This window comes from Zophobas morio, unplaced genomic scaffold (genome assembly GCF_036711695.1).
Source record: "Zophobas morio isolate AGI-343-1 ecotype UQ-CSIRO unplaced genomic scaffold, CSIRO_AGI_Zmor_V1 ptg000012l, whole genome shotgun sequence".
In the NCBI taxonomy this organism is placed as follows: domain Eukaryota; kingdom Metazoa; phylum Arthropoda; class Insecta; order Coleoptera; family Tenebrionidae; genus Zophobas; species Zophobas morio.
Window position 1 is genome coordinate 27,724,112 of NW_026972117.1, and position 18,782 is coordinate 27,742,893.

General features: G+C 33.7%; 1 protein-coding gene across 4 annotated transcripts in view; it reads left to right on the plus strand.

Annotated features, from left to right (window-relative positions):
• LOC135128126 (uncharacterized protein) overlaps nt 1–18,782 on the plus strand; it is a 513,893-nt gene that overhangs the window by 392,667 nt on the left and 102,444 nt on the right. For all 4 annotated transcript variants that reach the window (XM_064054997.1, XM_064054998.1, XM_064055000.1 and 1 more), the window contains one exon: nt 16,087–16,230. In XM_064054997.1, the coding sequence (XP_063911067.1) occupies nt 16,087–16,230 (144 nt within the window). The remainder of the gene's footprint in view (nt 1–16,086; nt 16,231–18,782) is intronic.

Here is an 18,782-nt window from a genome sequence, read left to right on the forward strand (position 1 = left end):
GCACTGCATCTTATTCTGGTTTTTGTTCTCCTTTTTTTGTATTTTCTACAATTAAAGTTCATAGTTATTGCTTTTTTACAAAATATGCCAACACACTGGAAAAAAGAGAACAAAAAATAAAATAAGATGGAGCAGTAAAATACCTAAGTATAACATAAGGCATTCTTAATAATAAAAGCTCCCACAAAACTACAAACTATAAATCTTACTACTTACTAATACAAAAAAAGGATTTGATTATAAATGATAGCGAATCGTAATGTATATCGCAGTGAGTACATATTTCATTAAACTTATTACACATAACAACTACTGGAGATTTACGTAATACGTTTGTCTTATATGGTGCACTATAAAAAGTTTGAGATTGGCATGAATTAATACGAGGTACGACCAAGTTAACATTATCCAGAAGGCTCGGACAATCTATTTTGTTGTTAAATAAATTAAAAACGATCCTGGAGAGCTAGAAATTCAAACCTACCCAGAAGTGCAGCATAATCACACCCCCTTTCAGGATAAACTTTATCTACACAATAACATAAAAATTTGAGAAATTTACGCTGAACAGCTTCGATATTCTTCAGATGCACATCATATAAGGGATACCAAATTATAGCACCATATTCCAATCTAGATCTAATAAGCGCAAAATATAAATTACATAAAGTTCTTATATTTGAGAACTCGCTACAATTTCTGTAAACAAAACCATACATCCTAAAAGATTTTGCTATTACATCGTCTATATGTTTCACAAAATTGAATTTAGAATGAAACGTAATGCCTAATAAATCTTTAAAATTGTCACAACGATGTAACTCAGTATTGGCTTTAGTGTAAGGAAATATACTAGGATTAAGTTGCATAGGACACAACGAAACATTTGTCTTGGTTAAGAGATAAACGATTGCGAATACACCATTGCAGAATAATCTGAATATTAGCTTCAAGGGTCACGCTATCGTTAATATTTTTAATCTCCATAAACAACTTGAGGTCATCCGCATATAAAAGTTTCTCGCATGATAGACCATCAACAATATCATTAACAAACAGAAGAAACAATAATGGACCTAAGTTCGACCCTTGCGGCACACCGAAGTAGGAGAAAATGGTTGTGAATAAAAGTTACGATATTTAACGACTTGGACTCTGTTCGTTAGACATGAACGGAAATGTTGATCAGGGGAGTGGAAAATCCAAACTGTTGTAATTTACCAATCAAGATATAATGATCAATTTGGTCAAATGCTTTACGAAAATCCGTGTAAACAGTGTCAACTTGACCCCTATTATCAAGACAAACAGAAACATATTGAGAGAAACACGCCAGCTGGTTTGTAATCGTAGATCTACCCTGAAAAAAACCATGTTGATATTCAGTTGTATGAGATTTGACAGCAGAATAAATGTATTTATACAGAACAGTCTCAAATGTTTTTGCAAAATCAATATCAGAGACATCACCTGCTTTGAATACCGGACAGATACAAGTCTTTTCCAACAATCAGGCATTTTAGATTGCTTCAATATGAGATTAAAGATCTTTAGCAAGGGATGGGCAAAGATACATGCACAGTCACTCAGTAGGAAACTAGGAATGCCATCCAACCCAGCAGTACAAGAATTCTTTGACTTTTTCAAGGCTAGAAAAACATCATTTTCAGTTAGAGAATCAATAGAGACAAATAGTTGACTCGACTTGTCAGAGGCAAAAGACGGACATAGATCATCATTAGAGGCAATGTATACACTATTAAATTACTCACCAAACGCGTTTACAATTTCCTGTGGTGAAGTAAGTTGTGAGTCATTAAAATGCATCACCCCAGGAATCCTAGTACCCCCTTTTTTAGATTGAACAAACGGCCAAAACGATTTAGGGTCCGTTGAGATATTGTTCTCAATTCTGTGAATATATTCTTTGTACGACGCCTTAATAAGATGCTTACACCGAGAACGATACAATTTAAATAAATTCCTGTAATAATCAGTGTTGCGTTTTCTATACAGCTTGTCACAGGCATCCTTTGCCTTAATAGTTGCAATTATTTCCTGATTGAACCAGGGAGGTCAGGAGTGACTATTACTTTTGGGCACCGATTTTGGAACAGTAAGAAGAAAAATTTCACGAAGCTCATCATAGAAAAGTGAGCATGCTTTATCAACATCAATGTTAGCCTCTAAAAAGTCCCAATTGGTTGATCCAAGCAAATCATATAGCAATCGAAAGTCAGCTTTTTTGAAGTTGAAATGATTAGTTATATCATTTAATGGAAATTCACGTAATGGACTCTCTAAAACCGTAAGTATGGATAAAGAAGGGTGATGATCGTCGGTATCAACAAGATCAAAATCTGCACTATCAACCTGGCATTTCAGTTAGACAGAACTAGGTCCAAGATGCGCTGCCGCCTATTTTGTATTGTGTTGAATTGTGACAGAATATTAAATTGTAAAAAGTTGTTAAGAGAAGCCCTGAATTGATTTAAAGTGCCGAGTGAAAACTCAGGCACGTTAAAATCCCCTAATATAAGCAACTTACAGAATTTAAAATCTTCAAAAGTATTTAAAGTGTCAAGAAATAATTAAAACTTCTGGAATGACGTTTGAGGTGGCATGTACACTGAAAGAATAATTAGGCTCTGACCCTTGAGCAGCAGTTTGACACCTACAACATCAACATTGGGAATAATTTCATAATTAGCTAATATTAAGTATTACTTACAATAAGTTTCTTGAATAATATATCTTACCTAAAGCTTGGTTCACAAATCTTGAAATTGTATTGCTATCCGTTCTTTCAAGTTGCTTTCTAGCCAGTAGATGCGGTTTTTCTGGAAAACGGATTCCGGTAAAATAAAAACGTAGGTTCAGGTAAATGAACGCCCAGTTGACCCGACAGCAATAAACGAGGATATTTCTTGAATGGGGTAGCAATATAAATTTTACGGCAGGTAAATTCGAACTTTGTCCCTCACACAATAGACAGGAAAAACCATCGTTGTAGTTTATAACAGTTTAGCCGAAAAACTAAAAATTACATTTGAGAAAACTGCACCTATGTAAAAAGCAAATTTATTTCAAATAAAAAAAAATTGGTCGAAAGTTGTTTCGACAGAACTTCCCTCGCTTCTGAAGTACAATGAAGCAAATCCAGCATTTTCTAGTTGAGTTTTTTCTTTACACAATTTTGTGATGACATCATCAACATTCTTGCAATGACACATATATATCAACTTGGATTGATGCAGTGTAATACTAAAAATAACAGTGCTGTATTCCCAAAATTTTCTGGAAAAACGGAGTCAGTAAAATAAATTGACTCTTTCATTAATTTTTTTGAGTCACCCCGAATAAGCAAATCTAAAAAATATGAATGCAATGATAAATCACAAGCATAGTCCGATCATATTTTACACATTTTCGAAGGAATTTATTCGGCAAAATTTTGAGATGACGTAATCAATTTTTTGGGGCTGATAAACAAATACATTTTGATTAAGTCTGCAAGATTTCAAAGTATTCAATTTTGCAATTCTTGGTTTAATCAATAAAATAAATTGACTCAGCCATTAATTTTTTTGAGACAGCCCGTATAATGCAGTGATATTGACTCATCACACTTTGCACATTTAAGATACGATTTATTCAGTAAAATTTTGAGATCATCATTTTTTTAGGGAGGGATGAGCAATTACATTTTGATCAAAAATTTATCTGCTTTTGATAACTTTGAAATATCTCCAAGATTTCAAAGCATTCGATTTCGCAGTTCCTGATTGAATCAATAAAATAAATTCACACATTCATTAGTTTTTTTGAGTAACCCTGTATATGCAAATCCACAAAATATGAATGGAATGATAAATTACAAGTGCAGACTCATCATATTTTGTACATTTTAGATAGGATTTATCCAGCAAAATTTTGGAGTGACGTCATAAATTTTTTGGAGGGAATAAGTAAATATATTTTGATTAAAACTTTATCATGCCTATAATAACTGTAAACCATCTGTAAGATTTCAAAGCTTGCGGTTTTGCAGATTCAAAATTAAATTGCAAAATGTATCTATAATTTTGATTTTTTTTTTCCAAAAATCTGAAGGTTTCGGGTAAAAACTCGTAAACTACATGTGTAGGACTATGTTATTTCATACAATTTAAAGCCCATTTACTATGTGCAATTTTGAAGTGACGTCATCACATGGAGATGATTAGGCAAGTTTTGGTTAGCGTTTTACCATCTACATGATATTCCTTTTGACAACAATCGGCCCACTACTTTCGGAGATTATCTGTCTAATAAAAATCCGGGACGGCAGACAGACAGACGGAAACGGGAGACCTATTTCTTCGTACTCTAAGGATCATGAAAGGCCGAGAAAACGTAAATGGAGAAAGTCGGCCGACGGACTCGATTACAATACTTCCTTTGCTTATGCTCGGGAAGAAAAAAGCGTTTAGGCCAAATAAATTTTAGAACAAAGTAGGCGAAAAGCACGATTTAGGCCTTTACAAGTCAAAATAGGCAAATAGGCACAATAAAACACACCTAAATCGCTTTGATTTGTCGAGAAACATATAGATTTTTGATTATTTTTAATTTGCTTTGAATCAAAACAAACAGGCATTTTGCCTAAAATTCTGTCTCTAATAGTCACTTATTATGACGGCTATTTGAGTTATGTAAGCCTCAATAGTATTTCACTAGTGGTGTAATGATGTTCATTACACAACTAGTGATTTTACCGTGCTTTTACTCTCAATTTATAGTGATGTATTGTTCATACAAGTAGCACTTACCATAATTTCTCCTAAAATTTTAGTCGCCACTTTTTTTATTTTCTTTAGATCTATCAGTGTACCCCCCTCCACTGTATTAGATTTCCAGCCTCCATGGCGTTTTACAGTTAAGAGGTCTGCTTCATCAAAGCAAGCATCGAAGTGGTCTGAAGCAATGCCCAGTGTACTGTTTAGCATCTGATAAATTTAAAAATGTATCAATGTTTGTTGGCATACTCCCAAACGTATGACTGCCTATAGGTTGCATTGTACAAAAACCTTCCATATATCCAACAAAAAAACTACCATGGTTGGATTGCTGAGGACATAATGCCAAATATTTCTTAATTATTTCCACCATAACAAGTTAAGCACATGGATGCCACGAACCGTTACAAAAAATTCTCTGGAAATTTTGGTTTTGGTGTTAGGGATTTGTGCATGGAGAAGCAACCCCTCATTCTTAACATTATTTAAAAGCAGGTTCGTGAGCTCTTCTTTTCTGCAAGCTGAGTTAAAATAATTTTAGGTACATTTTAGACATATCTTACCTTAGTAAGCAAAAACCACTTATCGTCAGCTTCTTTCAGGAACCTTCCAATCTCATTTTTCGTAAATAAGTATTTTTAATTTTTTGGGTCTGTACCATTCTAACTGCCCTTTTAAAAACGCAGTCAACTGCTTGCAGTTGCTTATGTCAACATTGTTTTTCGTATAAATCGTCGTGCTCAGCATTGAACAGAAAGCCCAAACACTAGAGAATTAGTACTTTTTCGACAGATTGGCAAAGTACGCCAGCAGAAACCTCTTACTGGTTACATTTTGTACTTTTTTCTCGTTACACCATTTCAGATACCGCTCGTAAGTTTTTTCATCCAACTAGTCAATATGGTATCAAAAAATTTAATGCACTTTGATACCAAATTTGAATTTTTTGTAAAATATTTATTTTTACTAGTTTTGTGTCTTATCTAAGTGGTCGCAGATAAAATGTCGTGCATCACTCGTGGACTAGAGCATATTACACTACTCGTGTAGTTACCACGATTCTCCAGACTCGTTATGTAATGCATTAATGATGCTTCTACCCAGCTTGTAATGTAAGTAACAATTAACCAAATCGTTTAAAATTGCAAAATCCAACCAAAAATTATTCGAAAATTTATTGTAAAAGTTTCCATACAAATATTGTTTTTTTTTTAACTTATTTTGTCTTTTAATATATGTATAAATGGATTTTTCGTTCAAAATATGAAGCAGTTCTGATGAATATCAACTGCAAGTCAAATTGCAGCCAGATACTTACGTGCTACGTTATAAACTTTCTCAATTTCCGCATCTCAAGTCAAGTGCATATATTCGATATAACTATTAGCTGATGTAGTTTGCATCGATAAGAACTTACGTGAACTCTGAGAATTTCGTCCTCAATGAGCTATTCAGTGACCCCAGAGGAGCATAGATCGCTGTATGCTAATATTAAAAACATGTGGATTTCGTTATCGCAATTATATTACAGTTTTACGCTTTACACTACTACTTACCCATATGCCACATCCATTAAAACTAAAATTATGCTGAAATGTTAACCATGCGTTAAAATGACAAAGCTAATTTATATATTATTATGCATGTTTTTTGTGTGTTACGTTTGTTAATTTGCAGCTGTCGATAATCGGTTTTAGTTATTAAAATAGTATAATAATTATTATTATATTTTTAGGGTGACTATATTGGTGCGAGAGTGTATCAGTCTGACAAATGTATTCTCCTCCCACACTGACTTTTTTACGTATCATATAACAGCAGCTATTTTGACAAATACCAAGATATCAGTAGAAAAATAACAAGTGTAATTTCACCGGATATATATGGTAAAATCGGTCTTCCTGTCTTCTGTATAAACGTAATAATCGCAATAAGTCAAGGAGATGTTTGTTACCTCTTACGCATTATCGCACAGCCTATCATTACTGCTTCTGTAAGATGGGGGAACTTATGAGCCACATTTAATACATCCTACATTTCTCACTATAATGTGAGCTTACTTTATCAAGTTTCTGCGTTAGCATCAACTGATGTATACTATTATCTCTTTTTTTGCACTGCTGTAGCACATGCTGTCGCGCAGTGATACATTTGTTCGAAACACAACACCGGCATGTTCTTTTAAAGATATTAAATGTAAAATTTTCATGATTAAAGTTTAACATTATAATACATAATTGAACTTTTCGCATATACTTAATGCACACTTTGGCTTTATCATTAATTAACTTCTGGAAATACTTAACACATTTTTGGAACACCTAAGATCTTTGTGTTAATATTAAAAGGCTGAGAAGTTATTAAAGCTTGCATAAAATTTAATATTAATCTTCCGTCAGTTAAAAGCCTCAAAACCTTCTATCTTTGTTCCACTAGCGTGGGCTTATACAAAAAGCAATAAAACGTAGAAATTTTACGCTTCCTTCTGTATGATATCTCTCCTTCACTGAATAACGTTAATTATGATTATATTAAAAATGTACCTATTTTACTTAAAAATTCTTAAAATATTTAATTCGGTTAATAAATTATAACTGAAAAATTTTAGATAAAGGTAGACGTTTTTTGTTTAATTAACACGTTTATTAAGTGGTGGAAACAACATCGCACGTTTTCACTACGCAAGAATTTAGGCAGCGTTATCTTACATGTCGCAGTTAAATTTTAATAGCGCCACAGTAAAAGGAATCAACGATAAGTAAAACGCAGGCGATAAAATACAAGTCTCAATTGATTTTGCAATCAAGCTCTTAACCCTACCCACGATCATCTGGCTGGCCTTAATTAAAACACAAACTTCAAAAAACTCCTCAGAAAGCACTCACACTACAGTATTGTCGTACATAATCCATTATTTATTAAACATGTTAATGTCTTTACTTTCAGTGGGTAAAGTTTGAATTAAAAAATTTATTAATATTTAGACAAAGGAGCTTATAATGAAGGACCACCAAAAAGCCCACGTAGACTAATTAAGCGAATTAAAAAGGATAATGGCGCTGAGTACAAAAACATGGGCGTGATGCGAATAGACTTTGTCTAATGGATCAAGTGGCCTGGCGAAAGTCATAGACAAGTACGAGCTTTCGACCCTTCCTTTGTTTTTCTGACATTTCTTTTGTTACCATTCTAAGAAAACAAACGAAAATTGGCCATTACACAAACTATAAAAAAATTTTGGGTTAAACGAAAGCTCGCCCTCGCTAAGCAATTAAATAATCTCGTTTGTCGTTTATCCTTATTTTATTCCTTCGTGATAAATGTGTTGCACATGACATAAAATATTTTCTTTGTGGTGTGTTTCCATTATTTTATGACTTGTTCTTATGTGATGGTAATAAATTTAAACTAAAACTGGTACGACAGGAACAAATGTAATAAAAAAATTAAAACTGATTAATTTGCACGAAGTTGTATAAATGCACAGTTATGACTTATGTATATACGGGGTAATTCATTTTTCATTTCCTATTACTGGTAGTTCGCAAACAGCAAGAGATGCGAATTCATTTAATTAGAGAAAAGTTGAACGATACATTGGGAAGCAATAGCCCAAGAGAAAAATTACAAATAGCTTCAAATTTAAAATGAATACAGTTTTTCTCTGTAACCGAATCCGTATCTGCTACGGTTTGCGGTTTACTAACAATGGGAAATGAAAAATTATTAATTATATACATATACACTGTCGTTCAAAGGTCTTATAACTTTGAAATTGTTACAGGTAGTGCTCATTCATAATGGGCATAAAGCATAAAGATCGGATGTCATAAGCATTAATGCATAAAAATTTATGTTTAGTACTCTATGACCCGAGGTGGGCTAGTTATCATCATGCTTGCCCGCTACACCTTGGGTCGTGGGTTCGTTTCCCGCCATGGCTCTGGGTGTAACGTGTATGTCCCGTTCCCCTCTAATTGGGCCTCGGTGCCTGTTGGGGGACGTAACTGAATAAAATAAAATAAAAAAAATAAAAAATGCTTGTAATTCGTTCACAATGAGCATACTGCTTAAGACATCCTTGTGCTTTATGTCCATTGTGAATGAGCGCTTATGCTCATTGTGAACGAATACAAGCATAGAGCACTAAACATAAATTTTTATGACATCCTTATGCTTTATGCCCATTGTGAATGACCACGTACAGTTTCTAAATTTAAAATGTATGGATGGGTAATCAAATGATACTGATCGTATTTATAATGGCACGCTGTGACCTTCAAATGTCAAAATTATGACATACAGGTAGAAAAAGTTAAATGGTATGAAACATCAATGATCCGTCTTTTGACACACGATATAATTCATTCATCAACAACTCATTCAACTTAGATTTTTCGGAATAGATTATCTTCATCAATTAGGTGAAATTTTTCCTTGTTAAAGTTTTTTAAGATACTTTCAACAATCAGAGATAAAGAGTACTATTTTATCAGACTTTCATTTAGTTCTCAGGAAGATGCCAATCCCACATATTAAGGATACAATCGGATTAAATTTGGAAAACAATTAGTGAGATATAGAATAATAACAAGCAAAATTTTCTTACTGTGAAAGTAATCCGCCACAATTAATTATGCCTATTTAAACGATAACTGCCTGCCTTTTGCAAATCTTAAGTTTGTTGTTGAGCATTTACATCTGTTAGTTTTTTAAAAATTGAAATGACAAAATTTATCAACTTTGTATATTCTTTTAGAAAATATAAGGAAATATTAATAATTAAAAAAGAAACGTTAAACAACAATGTCAGACAAAAACAGGAAGTTTCTAGACAAACAAATAAAGAATATATGTAAAAAAATCAAAAAAAGAAATAATATTTTTACTAGAATATAAAATATATAAGTGCAAAGAACCGCCCCAACGATAGGTGAGGACTATATAGTGAACCAATACTTTGAACAAATACTGAAAGTTGGAAGAAACGTGATACAAAAAAGGAAACAATAAATAATGAAACTGACAATGCCAGTGAGAAACGAAACCAAAATAATAATAAATTGTATGAAATATAATAAAAGCTCAAGGAAGGATGGTATCGCTAAAAATATTTAAAATATGGAGGAAAAAATTTAAAATATGATATGTCAACTAATAAGACAAAACTAAGAATGTACAAAATGATAATACGACCTATCCTAAGTTATGTATGTATGTGAGACATAGATGACAGAAAGGATAAGATGGTAATTCTAAGAAATGAAAATTGTAAGGAAAATTTTTGAATGAAATAAAATGAACAAAATTAAGAATGGCGAGAAGAAAAAATGCGAAACTCTATGAATAGTTCCACTGTGCATACATAAGGAGCTTTATAAATATATGGTACTAGGAGATTTAGAAAGAATGATGAACCAACAAAAAAATGTAAAATTAATAATTTTGAAAACTCCCGGAAAAAGGCTGAAAAGAAGCAGTAAAGAAGGTCTAACAAGGAAAGAAATTCAGAACTGGAAATTTGGTCTAAAGTTATTTTGGTAGAGCTTCCCTCGCGTTTAAGACAAATTCTAACAAATACAGCTTCACGAAATAAAAAAAAATATATTTTTGCGAAATTTATTTTTTGTAACAACTCTTATAATCTAAAATAAAGATATGCATGTACTGTTAAACTACAGGTATAGAAGCATCCTATGCAGTGGCATAGTAAATGATATATCCCCAGAGCCACCGACAATGTCAAATATATTTAAAAAAGATAACAACGGAAAAAAATTAAAAATATTATCGGTATATGCTTAACTTAGACAGGCAGAGCACAAGTTCGACAATCCGTCAGCTAAACCACTCGACCACAAGGTATTTGATGCAAAAACTAAATATCCCTAGTATGAAACGCGAAAAAAATATTACACAAAAATAATATTTCTAAAGTAAATGTGATACCGATTAAGTCAGATTCATAAACCACGAGTATACAGGGTGATTCACGAGGAATACATTTTTTTATGCAGCCATACTTTGCAGAACTGACGTAGATTCAAAATTCTATTTTTAATAAATATGTAAGCATAGCAGGCATAAAGATTGTCAGTTTTGACATTAACATTTTAAAAACTCAACAGAGTGAAATTCTAACGGAAGAGATGCTTTAATAACGAACGCAACATAAAAACGAAATAAATTAGTTAATATGATGTTCAAAATGCTGTCCACCACTCCTTTCGCATGCTTCGTCTTCTTTGTAGAGCTACCTCATCGAACATTGGTAGAATGTTTCTCAGAAAATTTAAATACACTTGACCATTTAATTTTTCGCAAAAAAAATATGGTCCTATAATTTTGTTCCCCAATATTCCACACCAAGCATTTGTAGAATAAACTCTTTGAAAGTGTCCTTCGCGAATCCAGCGGCGGTTATCCTGAGCATAGCAGTGACAATTATGTTTATTTACAACCCCATTCTTGCTAAAAGATGCCTCATCACCGAAAAGTACGTTTTCCAAAAAAATTTGATCTAAAATGGTTTGTTCCAGAACAAATCGACAAAAATTAAGTCTTTTTGGATAATCTGTCTCTTTAAGCTCTTGAACCAAGGTGATATGATAACGATGAAACTTATTTTCCTTGACAATTCTGCAAATAGAAGACTGGCTAATGCCTACTCTTCTTGCCAATTCGCGTTCACCCACATGGGATTCCTTCTCAAGAATTTGAATGACTTCAAGTTCATGTTCCTCACCGGTGGCATTGCTACCCTTTGCTTTAATAACCTAACGGGAGGTCACTTAAGTAGTTCTCAACAGATCCTCTAGTCCTTTCAAAATCGTGTCAGAAGGCGGTCTTCTATCGGGGTATCGCTGAGCATAAACACGTGCAGCAGGGGATGTATTCTTCAGACATTCTCTAAAATCATATCTGTATTCTCATCATTTGAATAGGTCTACAATTTGGATAAATTGTAATAAATTTGTAGAGTTTGTCAACAGATGACAATATGAGCATCGTGGATTCAAAGTATGACTTTTAAAAGAAATATAACGAAGTAAGCTGTGAATCGCCCTGTATATAGGAGTTTAATATTTTATAACATTTACATAACCCTTACTATGCAAAATGATAACTAGAGAGCGGATTTTATGAAATTTGCATGTGATATAAGTCTTGAAATTTAATATGTGAACGAATCATGCTAATTAAAAACGAATACAGCTATAAAAAAATTGCATATTTGCATATATTTGCCTTCTGCTGCATATTTCACGTAACGGGTGCATATTTTGCATTTTTATCAATTTTTGTGCCAATTTGAAAAAAAAGACGAAATTTCATTAATCATATTGCAAATATTGTCCTGATCTTCAAATAACTAGTAAAGGTTTGGGTTTTATGGTAGTTTGGAGAATCCATTGGGTGTTAAGCCATTCTTGCAGGTAAATTTGGGCCCTGATTACTTTTGGAAATGCCGTTCATTCCCAATATTTTTGTTCGTTACTTAAGTGTATTAATGGTCTGTGTTATGGTGGTTGAAGGGACGTTACCCTATTATTTTTCATCGTGAGTTTGCATTGAAAGCATTTAAAGCGATACATGTGTGTTAATATGTTGAAGATAACTCAAATTAATTTATGGATTAAACCTTTTCCTGAACTTATTCTTCAAGAAGGAACTGTTTTGTCGCGTCTGCTCTAAACCGGTAAGGATTTTTATATCTGTGGAGGTAGTACACAGTTTTTCTATACCAAATATACTTTAGAATCATCGGAAAACTTTTGGTTAGAATATTTCGAAAAATATTTAAAAATAAATTGTTACCAAAATAGTAATTAAATAGTCGATTACTACTAATTTTGTAATTTGTAAATAAATTTAGTTCGGTTATTACGCTTTTTTTTAAGTTTTTGGAGCATATGCAGCTGCATATCTCTGCATATATTAAGAAAGTTACTGCATATTTGCATAAATTTGGTGCATATCATATGATCATATTTCCCTAAATTTTGCTGCATATTTTCCGCTCTCTAATGATAACTGAACAGAAGTGCGGGGCCTATTTTTTCATACTCTAGGGTTCAAAATCCGTCGAAAAAACATGAAAGTAATCAATCGCCCGATGAACCTTACAATAGCTCCTTAGGTTACGGTCGTGAAAAGAAAAAAACAAGAACAAATCCAGTTTTTTCGAAAAATTATAAAATTTGATTTCGCAAAATCTTTTTTATAAAATGACAACCCCAATAAAAAAAAAGTCACAATAACAAAAACACTTCTGTAAGGTTGGGATTCGAACCCACTCGGTGTAATACACAAGTCCCTACCAAGCAGTTAATGTTGTAAAAGCAAGATCATCGGCTACATAAACCACGCGGAAAACATTGTACAGAAAATATGTTTGTAATGTAATAATGACAAAAATCAAGGCGAATTCGCAAACCACGAGTACAGAGGTGTATTATTTCATTACACAATATTCCTAACATACCTACATATAAAATTGAACACCAATCGGTCCAGTACTTTCGGAGATTATCTGTCTAATAAAAATCGACACAAAGTAATCAAAATATTAAAAAAAAAAACAACCTCCAATTTAGAATTAATGCAAAATTCTAACCTTCAGGCTTCTTCTTCTGCTACAATTTAGCGAATCCCCTCATCTTCATTTACGAACCCACTGCAACAAAAAACACATGAAATTTTTTTGTACACAAAAAGAAATACCATAGAAGTTAACATCAACTTTATATCTACATTTTAATAACAGTGCAATTCAACATTACACAGGTTGAATAAGTAATAGATAAGTTTTAAAAAATTCTAATCAGAAAAAGTTTTGAAATCACAATAAATTCTAAGCAAAATTTTCCATTTACGTCACGCGATTCTTGATGAAGATGAACAGAAAAAATCTGTTTAACAGATAGACGGAAACGGAAAATCGATATTTTCACTCCATAAACTGGGGAATGTTCAGAAAACAAGAAATGAGGATTTAATAAAAATAACCCTGCTTCACTACATTTGGAAGTTAGTATAAGTTAATTTAACCGAAACTTCAATAAACACTTCCCGATAAACTCAAACATTGAAGACCACCGTTTTCAATTAAAATGATTGTCTAAAATGATTGCTAATTTAATGAACTTCTTTTAGTTGTAGTTAGTTAAATATGTCCCAAAAACAAAAATGTTTTCAAAACAATTCTGAAATTTAGGAAAACAATAACGACTATTGCAATGAATAGTATTATTAATTGCAGTGATGCGTAAAACGTAAAGACGGTCCGTAATGAGATAAAAATCAAAATTGGATTTAATTTTAATTAATTAACATAGCCAAAAACCTATTAGATATTCCAAATTATGACATCGGAAAAGGCCAGTTTTAAAGAATAAATATCTGACGAGATATTAACGGTTGCGTTCTTGTTGGAACAAACATATTTATTAAGTCGTTAAGTAACAATTTGTACAGTACAACTACTTCTAAAATTTAATAGAAAAGAACTGAAGAAATAAGGCAACAATACATTGATTAATAGACCGATATCTAAAGCCTAATAGCAAGACTTACCCTTTAACTCCAGATTTCCTCTCCTTCCGCGCCGATTCTTGCAGACTGCTTCCTCATGGGCACATCACAACACTCACCTTTCATTTTAAGCCCAAAACTAAATTATTTTTACAAAAATAAACCACTTAAACAAACTAATTTACACACCGCAGATGCGTTGAACAAAATCAGAACCGCAGAACTCTTGTGCGTAACACGAAAAATGAACAAAAAATTCTCGCCGACACCATATCAGACATTTTTTGCAGAGTTTATATTCATGGACGCATCGCACAGTAATTGAATCTTAATTTAAATACTGCAACATTATTAGCAGAACATAATTTTTGTGCTGTGTGGATGAATAAGAAATTACGAGTGTTACATACGATTCACCAAAAACAAATTAAAAAACTCGATTAAATATGTCTGTCGAAAATATTTTATTTTTCGACAATCTTTCAAAAATAAACAATATTTTGACCTAATCCAAGAAAAGTACCTTAGTTACGAACTACCATTAATCCATAAATTTCCACTAAATGTATGGAAACTACTATAAATACAATTTGAAAAATTTGCACAAACTTACCTTTCGCAAAACCGTTGTAATTAAAGTACGAGATTTTCCGTAAATAGACCCATGCCTTTGTTTTTGTTCCATAACTGGAATAACAGAACCGAAGTTCTTTTATGTATTTTACCTTTTTAATTAGTTTTTTATTCTGCCCTCGAAAGCAAACGTCTATTCCGTGTTTTATGTGCTAGTATTTTGTTAGGCTTGAAAAAACCTCACCTCGGGCAACTAAATCGGACGCTGGGCTTTTTCAGCTTTCACTAAATCTAAAAAGCAGATTCCAGCACAATAAAAATGACGAACCAATTTGTTCACGACAACGCTTTAGCACAAGAGTAAATTTTTAATTAAAAACATTAGTCGAATATGAAAGAATAATATGTGAAAATTTGAAATACAATAAGTTAAAAATGCAAATGACAGGTATTTCCTGGCATATGACGGTTTATTATATGTTTCTTCTAACGTAATACGTGTCGCAGGATCTGAACAGGAAATGAACCTGAAGCAAAACAAGAAGTTAAAATATTGATTTTCCGTTGGCGCTTTTTAAAAGTTACGCTAGGTTTTACGTTGTGTACTCACTAGAACAAAATTTAAATAAAGGACCACGAAAATATTTATTATCTGAATAGTAAAACTGTACTTCAGTATTTAAATACTTATATAATTTTGTATATTTTTAATCAATCCAGGTAGTCAAATTACCCATTTAGATATGTAAAAAGTTGTTTCAACATGAAAAATACTTGCATTATTAGTTTTTAAAAGTTGGAGTTTAGACACCTTGTTAAATAACTTCTTATAAAACACCATGTGTTTATTTAAACGCGACAAGCAAAAATAAAAACTTGACGAAATATACCGTTATTTTCTATTAGAGTTGTTGAACATTTTCCATATAAAAATCTCATCTGAATACATCCTCCGTTTTTTGTTTTTCGCTTTTGAATATCAGAGTTTTCATTGCTTCTCTTCCTAACGCTCCCACAACATTAAAAAAAAATGTTTGCTTTCTTGTCGTTCATATTTACGTTACGATAGACCCCACACAGGCAGTTCTTTAATATTTCCAGGGAAACCCATTTTTGCAAGTATTCTCTCCGTGCTTGAGTTACCCTCGTCTATCTACGAAATATATTAGGGATATATTATAACGTTAATGTTTTGTTGCAGTTCCGCCACAACGGCCTCGAATAGAGTACAATGGCACGCAAGTCCTACCAGGTCACAACTTGACCTCCCTTCATGGTGAAGTGGCCGTCATTAAGTGCGTATCGCACTATGGAAACCCACCACCTGTACTTAAGTGGTTTTTAGGTAAGTCTGAAATTACAGTATAGGTAGCATATGAAATGTGGCAGTTTTTGTAGTGTTATATTCGATTTTTATCTAATCTTTCAAGGGACGCATTTTAATTAGAATTTTGTGCAAATTGCCTGTTGTCCACTCCACGTTTACTTGATAGCACCATAAAACCCACGAACAGTGCGTTTTATGTGGAAAATTTCTCAGTGGTTGTGCCGATTCGTTAAATGCCTCTCGATTAACCAAAAACTTGGGAACAAGAATATATCCCACATTTGTTAGTACATATGATCCACATGTTTTTTTAAAGTAAGGTGAGGAAGAGAGCTAATGTTTATTAGAAAAAAATAGAAGAAGTTTAACAATCTTGTGACCATATGATATTAAAGTTTAATTTATATACATATACTAAAATTTATTTGTTTTATTATTATTTATTATTTTGGCACCTATTTTATTTTTTTTATTTATGCAGATAAACATTAACAATTTTAACAATGTACTTCTTACTTCATGATTTAAACTTGTACAAAACTTATTACAAATTTTTTAACAAATCGATTCCACACAATTCGAATGCGTTGTTTGATATACTGCTTGAGTCTAAAAATTCTTAAATGGAAGACACAGATTATTGACGAATATCTCTTCTGTTATAAATAATTTCAAAATTAAAAATTCGAGATATTTTCAACAAATTAACAATATTGCCCTTTTCATGTAGAACGCAGTCTATGGACTTTATACGCTTTATACGTCAATTAAAAGTTTACTGGAAGAGAAATTAAATAATTAAGTCGTTATTGAGAGGTAAATTTATTATTTCTTATGTTTAACCAAGTCTTAAAATATTGATTTTTACTTCCCAATCGTAAACTATTGATGTATTCTAATCGAGTCCATCGAGCGACTGGCTACTTTCATGTTTTTTCGACGAAAAAAATAGGTCTTTCGTTTCCGTCTGTCTGATCGGCCAATTGTTGTCAAATTTTATATGTATATTATCCCCACCTCCACCCCACCAACATCATCTCCAACCTTTTTTACACTAACAAATGCTATTTAAATTTTATAGAAAAAATATACTCCTCCAATTGTAGTTTATGAGTTTTTGGACTAGACATCCAAATTTTTGAAAAGAAAATTCAAAATTGTATAACATTTTACATTTTAACTCTGAAATTGCAAAATCGAATGCTCTGAAACCTAACAAACGTTTTAGGCTATCAGAAGCATGGTAAATCGTTAATCAAAATGTCATCTTATAATTTTGCTAAATAAATATTATTCAAATTTTATAAAACAACGTACTCCTGCATGCGTAATTTACAAATCCATCGTAAGGACCCGAGATAATAAAGGACGATATGGAAAAAGACCAATAAAAGCCGCATGAGCTACATCCTAACATATATTGATTGATACACAAACATAACACGTCTTAACAGTACGGAGGTCGCAAGCAGAGAGAGAGTTCTTCCCGGTAGGCTCGCTCGCGCTATGACAATGAGTCCCGAAGAAAAAAGTCGACGACCTGGTTTTCCGTCGCCACGTAATCCACCTCGATCTTCTTGTCCCTCAGGGTGTCCCGGACGAAGTGGTGGCGGATGTCGGTCTGCTTGATCCTGTTGTGCAGCACGGAGTTTTCGGCCAGTCTCAACGAACTCCGGTTGTCGCAGAGGACAATCAAATCTGCCAACTCGTCAAAACCTAACTCGCGTACGTAACACTGCCAATGAAGCGCTTCTTTGACGCAGTCGGACAGCGCTATGTATTCGGCCTCGGTGATGGATAAGCCGACAGTCCGTTGTTTTCTTGCTTCCCATGGGAGCGGGGCGCCGTTTAGCAAAAATTTGTAGCCCGTATACGACCTCCTATCGTCGACGCAGCTCCCCCAGTCGACGTCCTTTAGGTACCGTAATACCCATTTCGCCGCCGTCCAGTGTTCCCTCCAGAAACAACTGTTAAATTGCCCGAGACTACTGGCCGCGAATGAGATATCTGGTCGCGTAGTAGACGCCAGGTAGGTGAGGGCACCCACGAGTTCGCGGTATGGTAGCTGGAGTTCTTCGTCGACTCGCTCTTTGCGTTTCTTCAGTGTTGTACCTGGGTCGACAGGGGTCGCGACGGGCTTGCAATCTGACATTCCAAATCTCGCGAGCACTTCGTTAACGTAGCCATGCTGATGTAAGGTTACCCTGCCGTTGGTTTCCTCGAACTCTACCCCCAAACGATGTTTCACCGCTCCCAAGTTCTTGATCTCGAAACGATTGGACAACAACTTCGTGTTCTCGGTGATCTTCCTCGTATCGTCCACGTAGATTACTATCAACGTCGCGTTTTCTCCCAAACCCATTCGGAACAAACATGGGTCGGACACCGTCGCTGTCGCGCCAATTTCGTTCAAAACGGCGGCGGCGCAAAAGTTTTGTGTACCACCTTCCGCCGGCCTGACTTGTGTCGTATAACGCCTTCCTCAACAGGCACACCCTGTCCCCTACGTCTAGTTCGCGTAGCATGCTTCGGGCTTTCGTCCTCACGGAACTGTCGTCCTCGGACTCGGC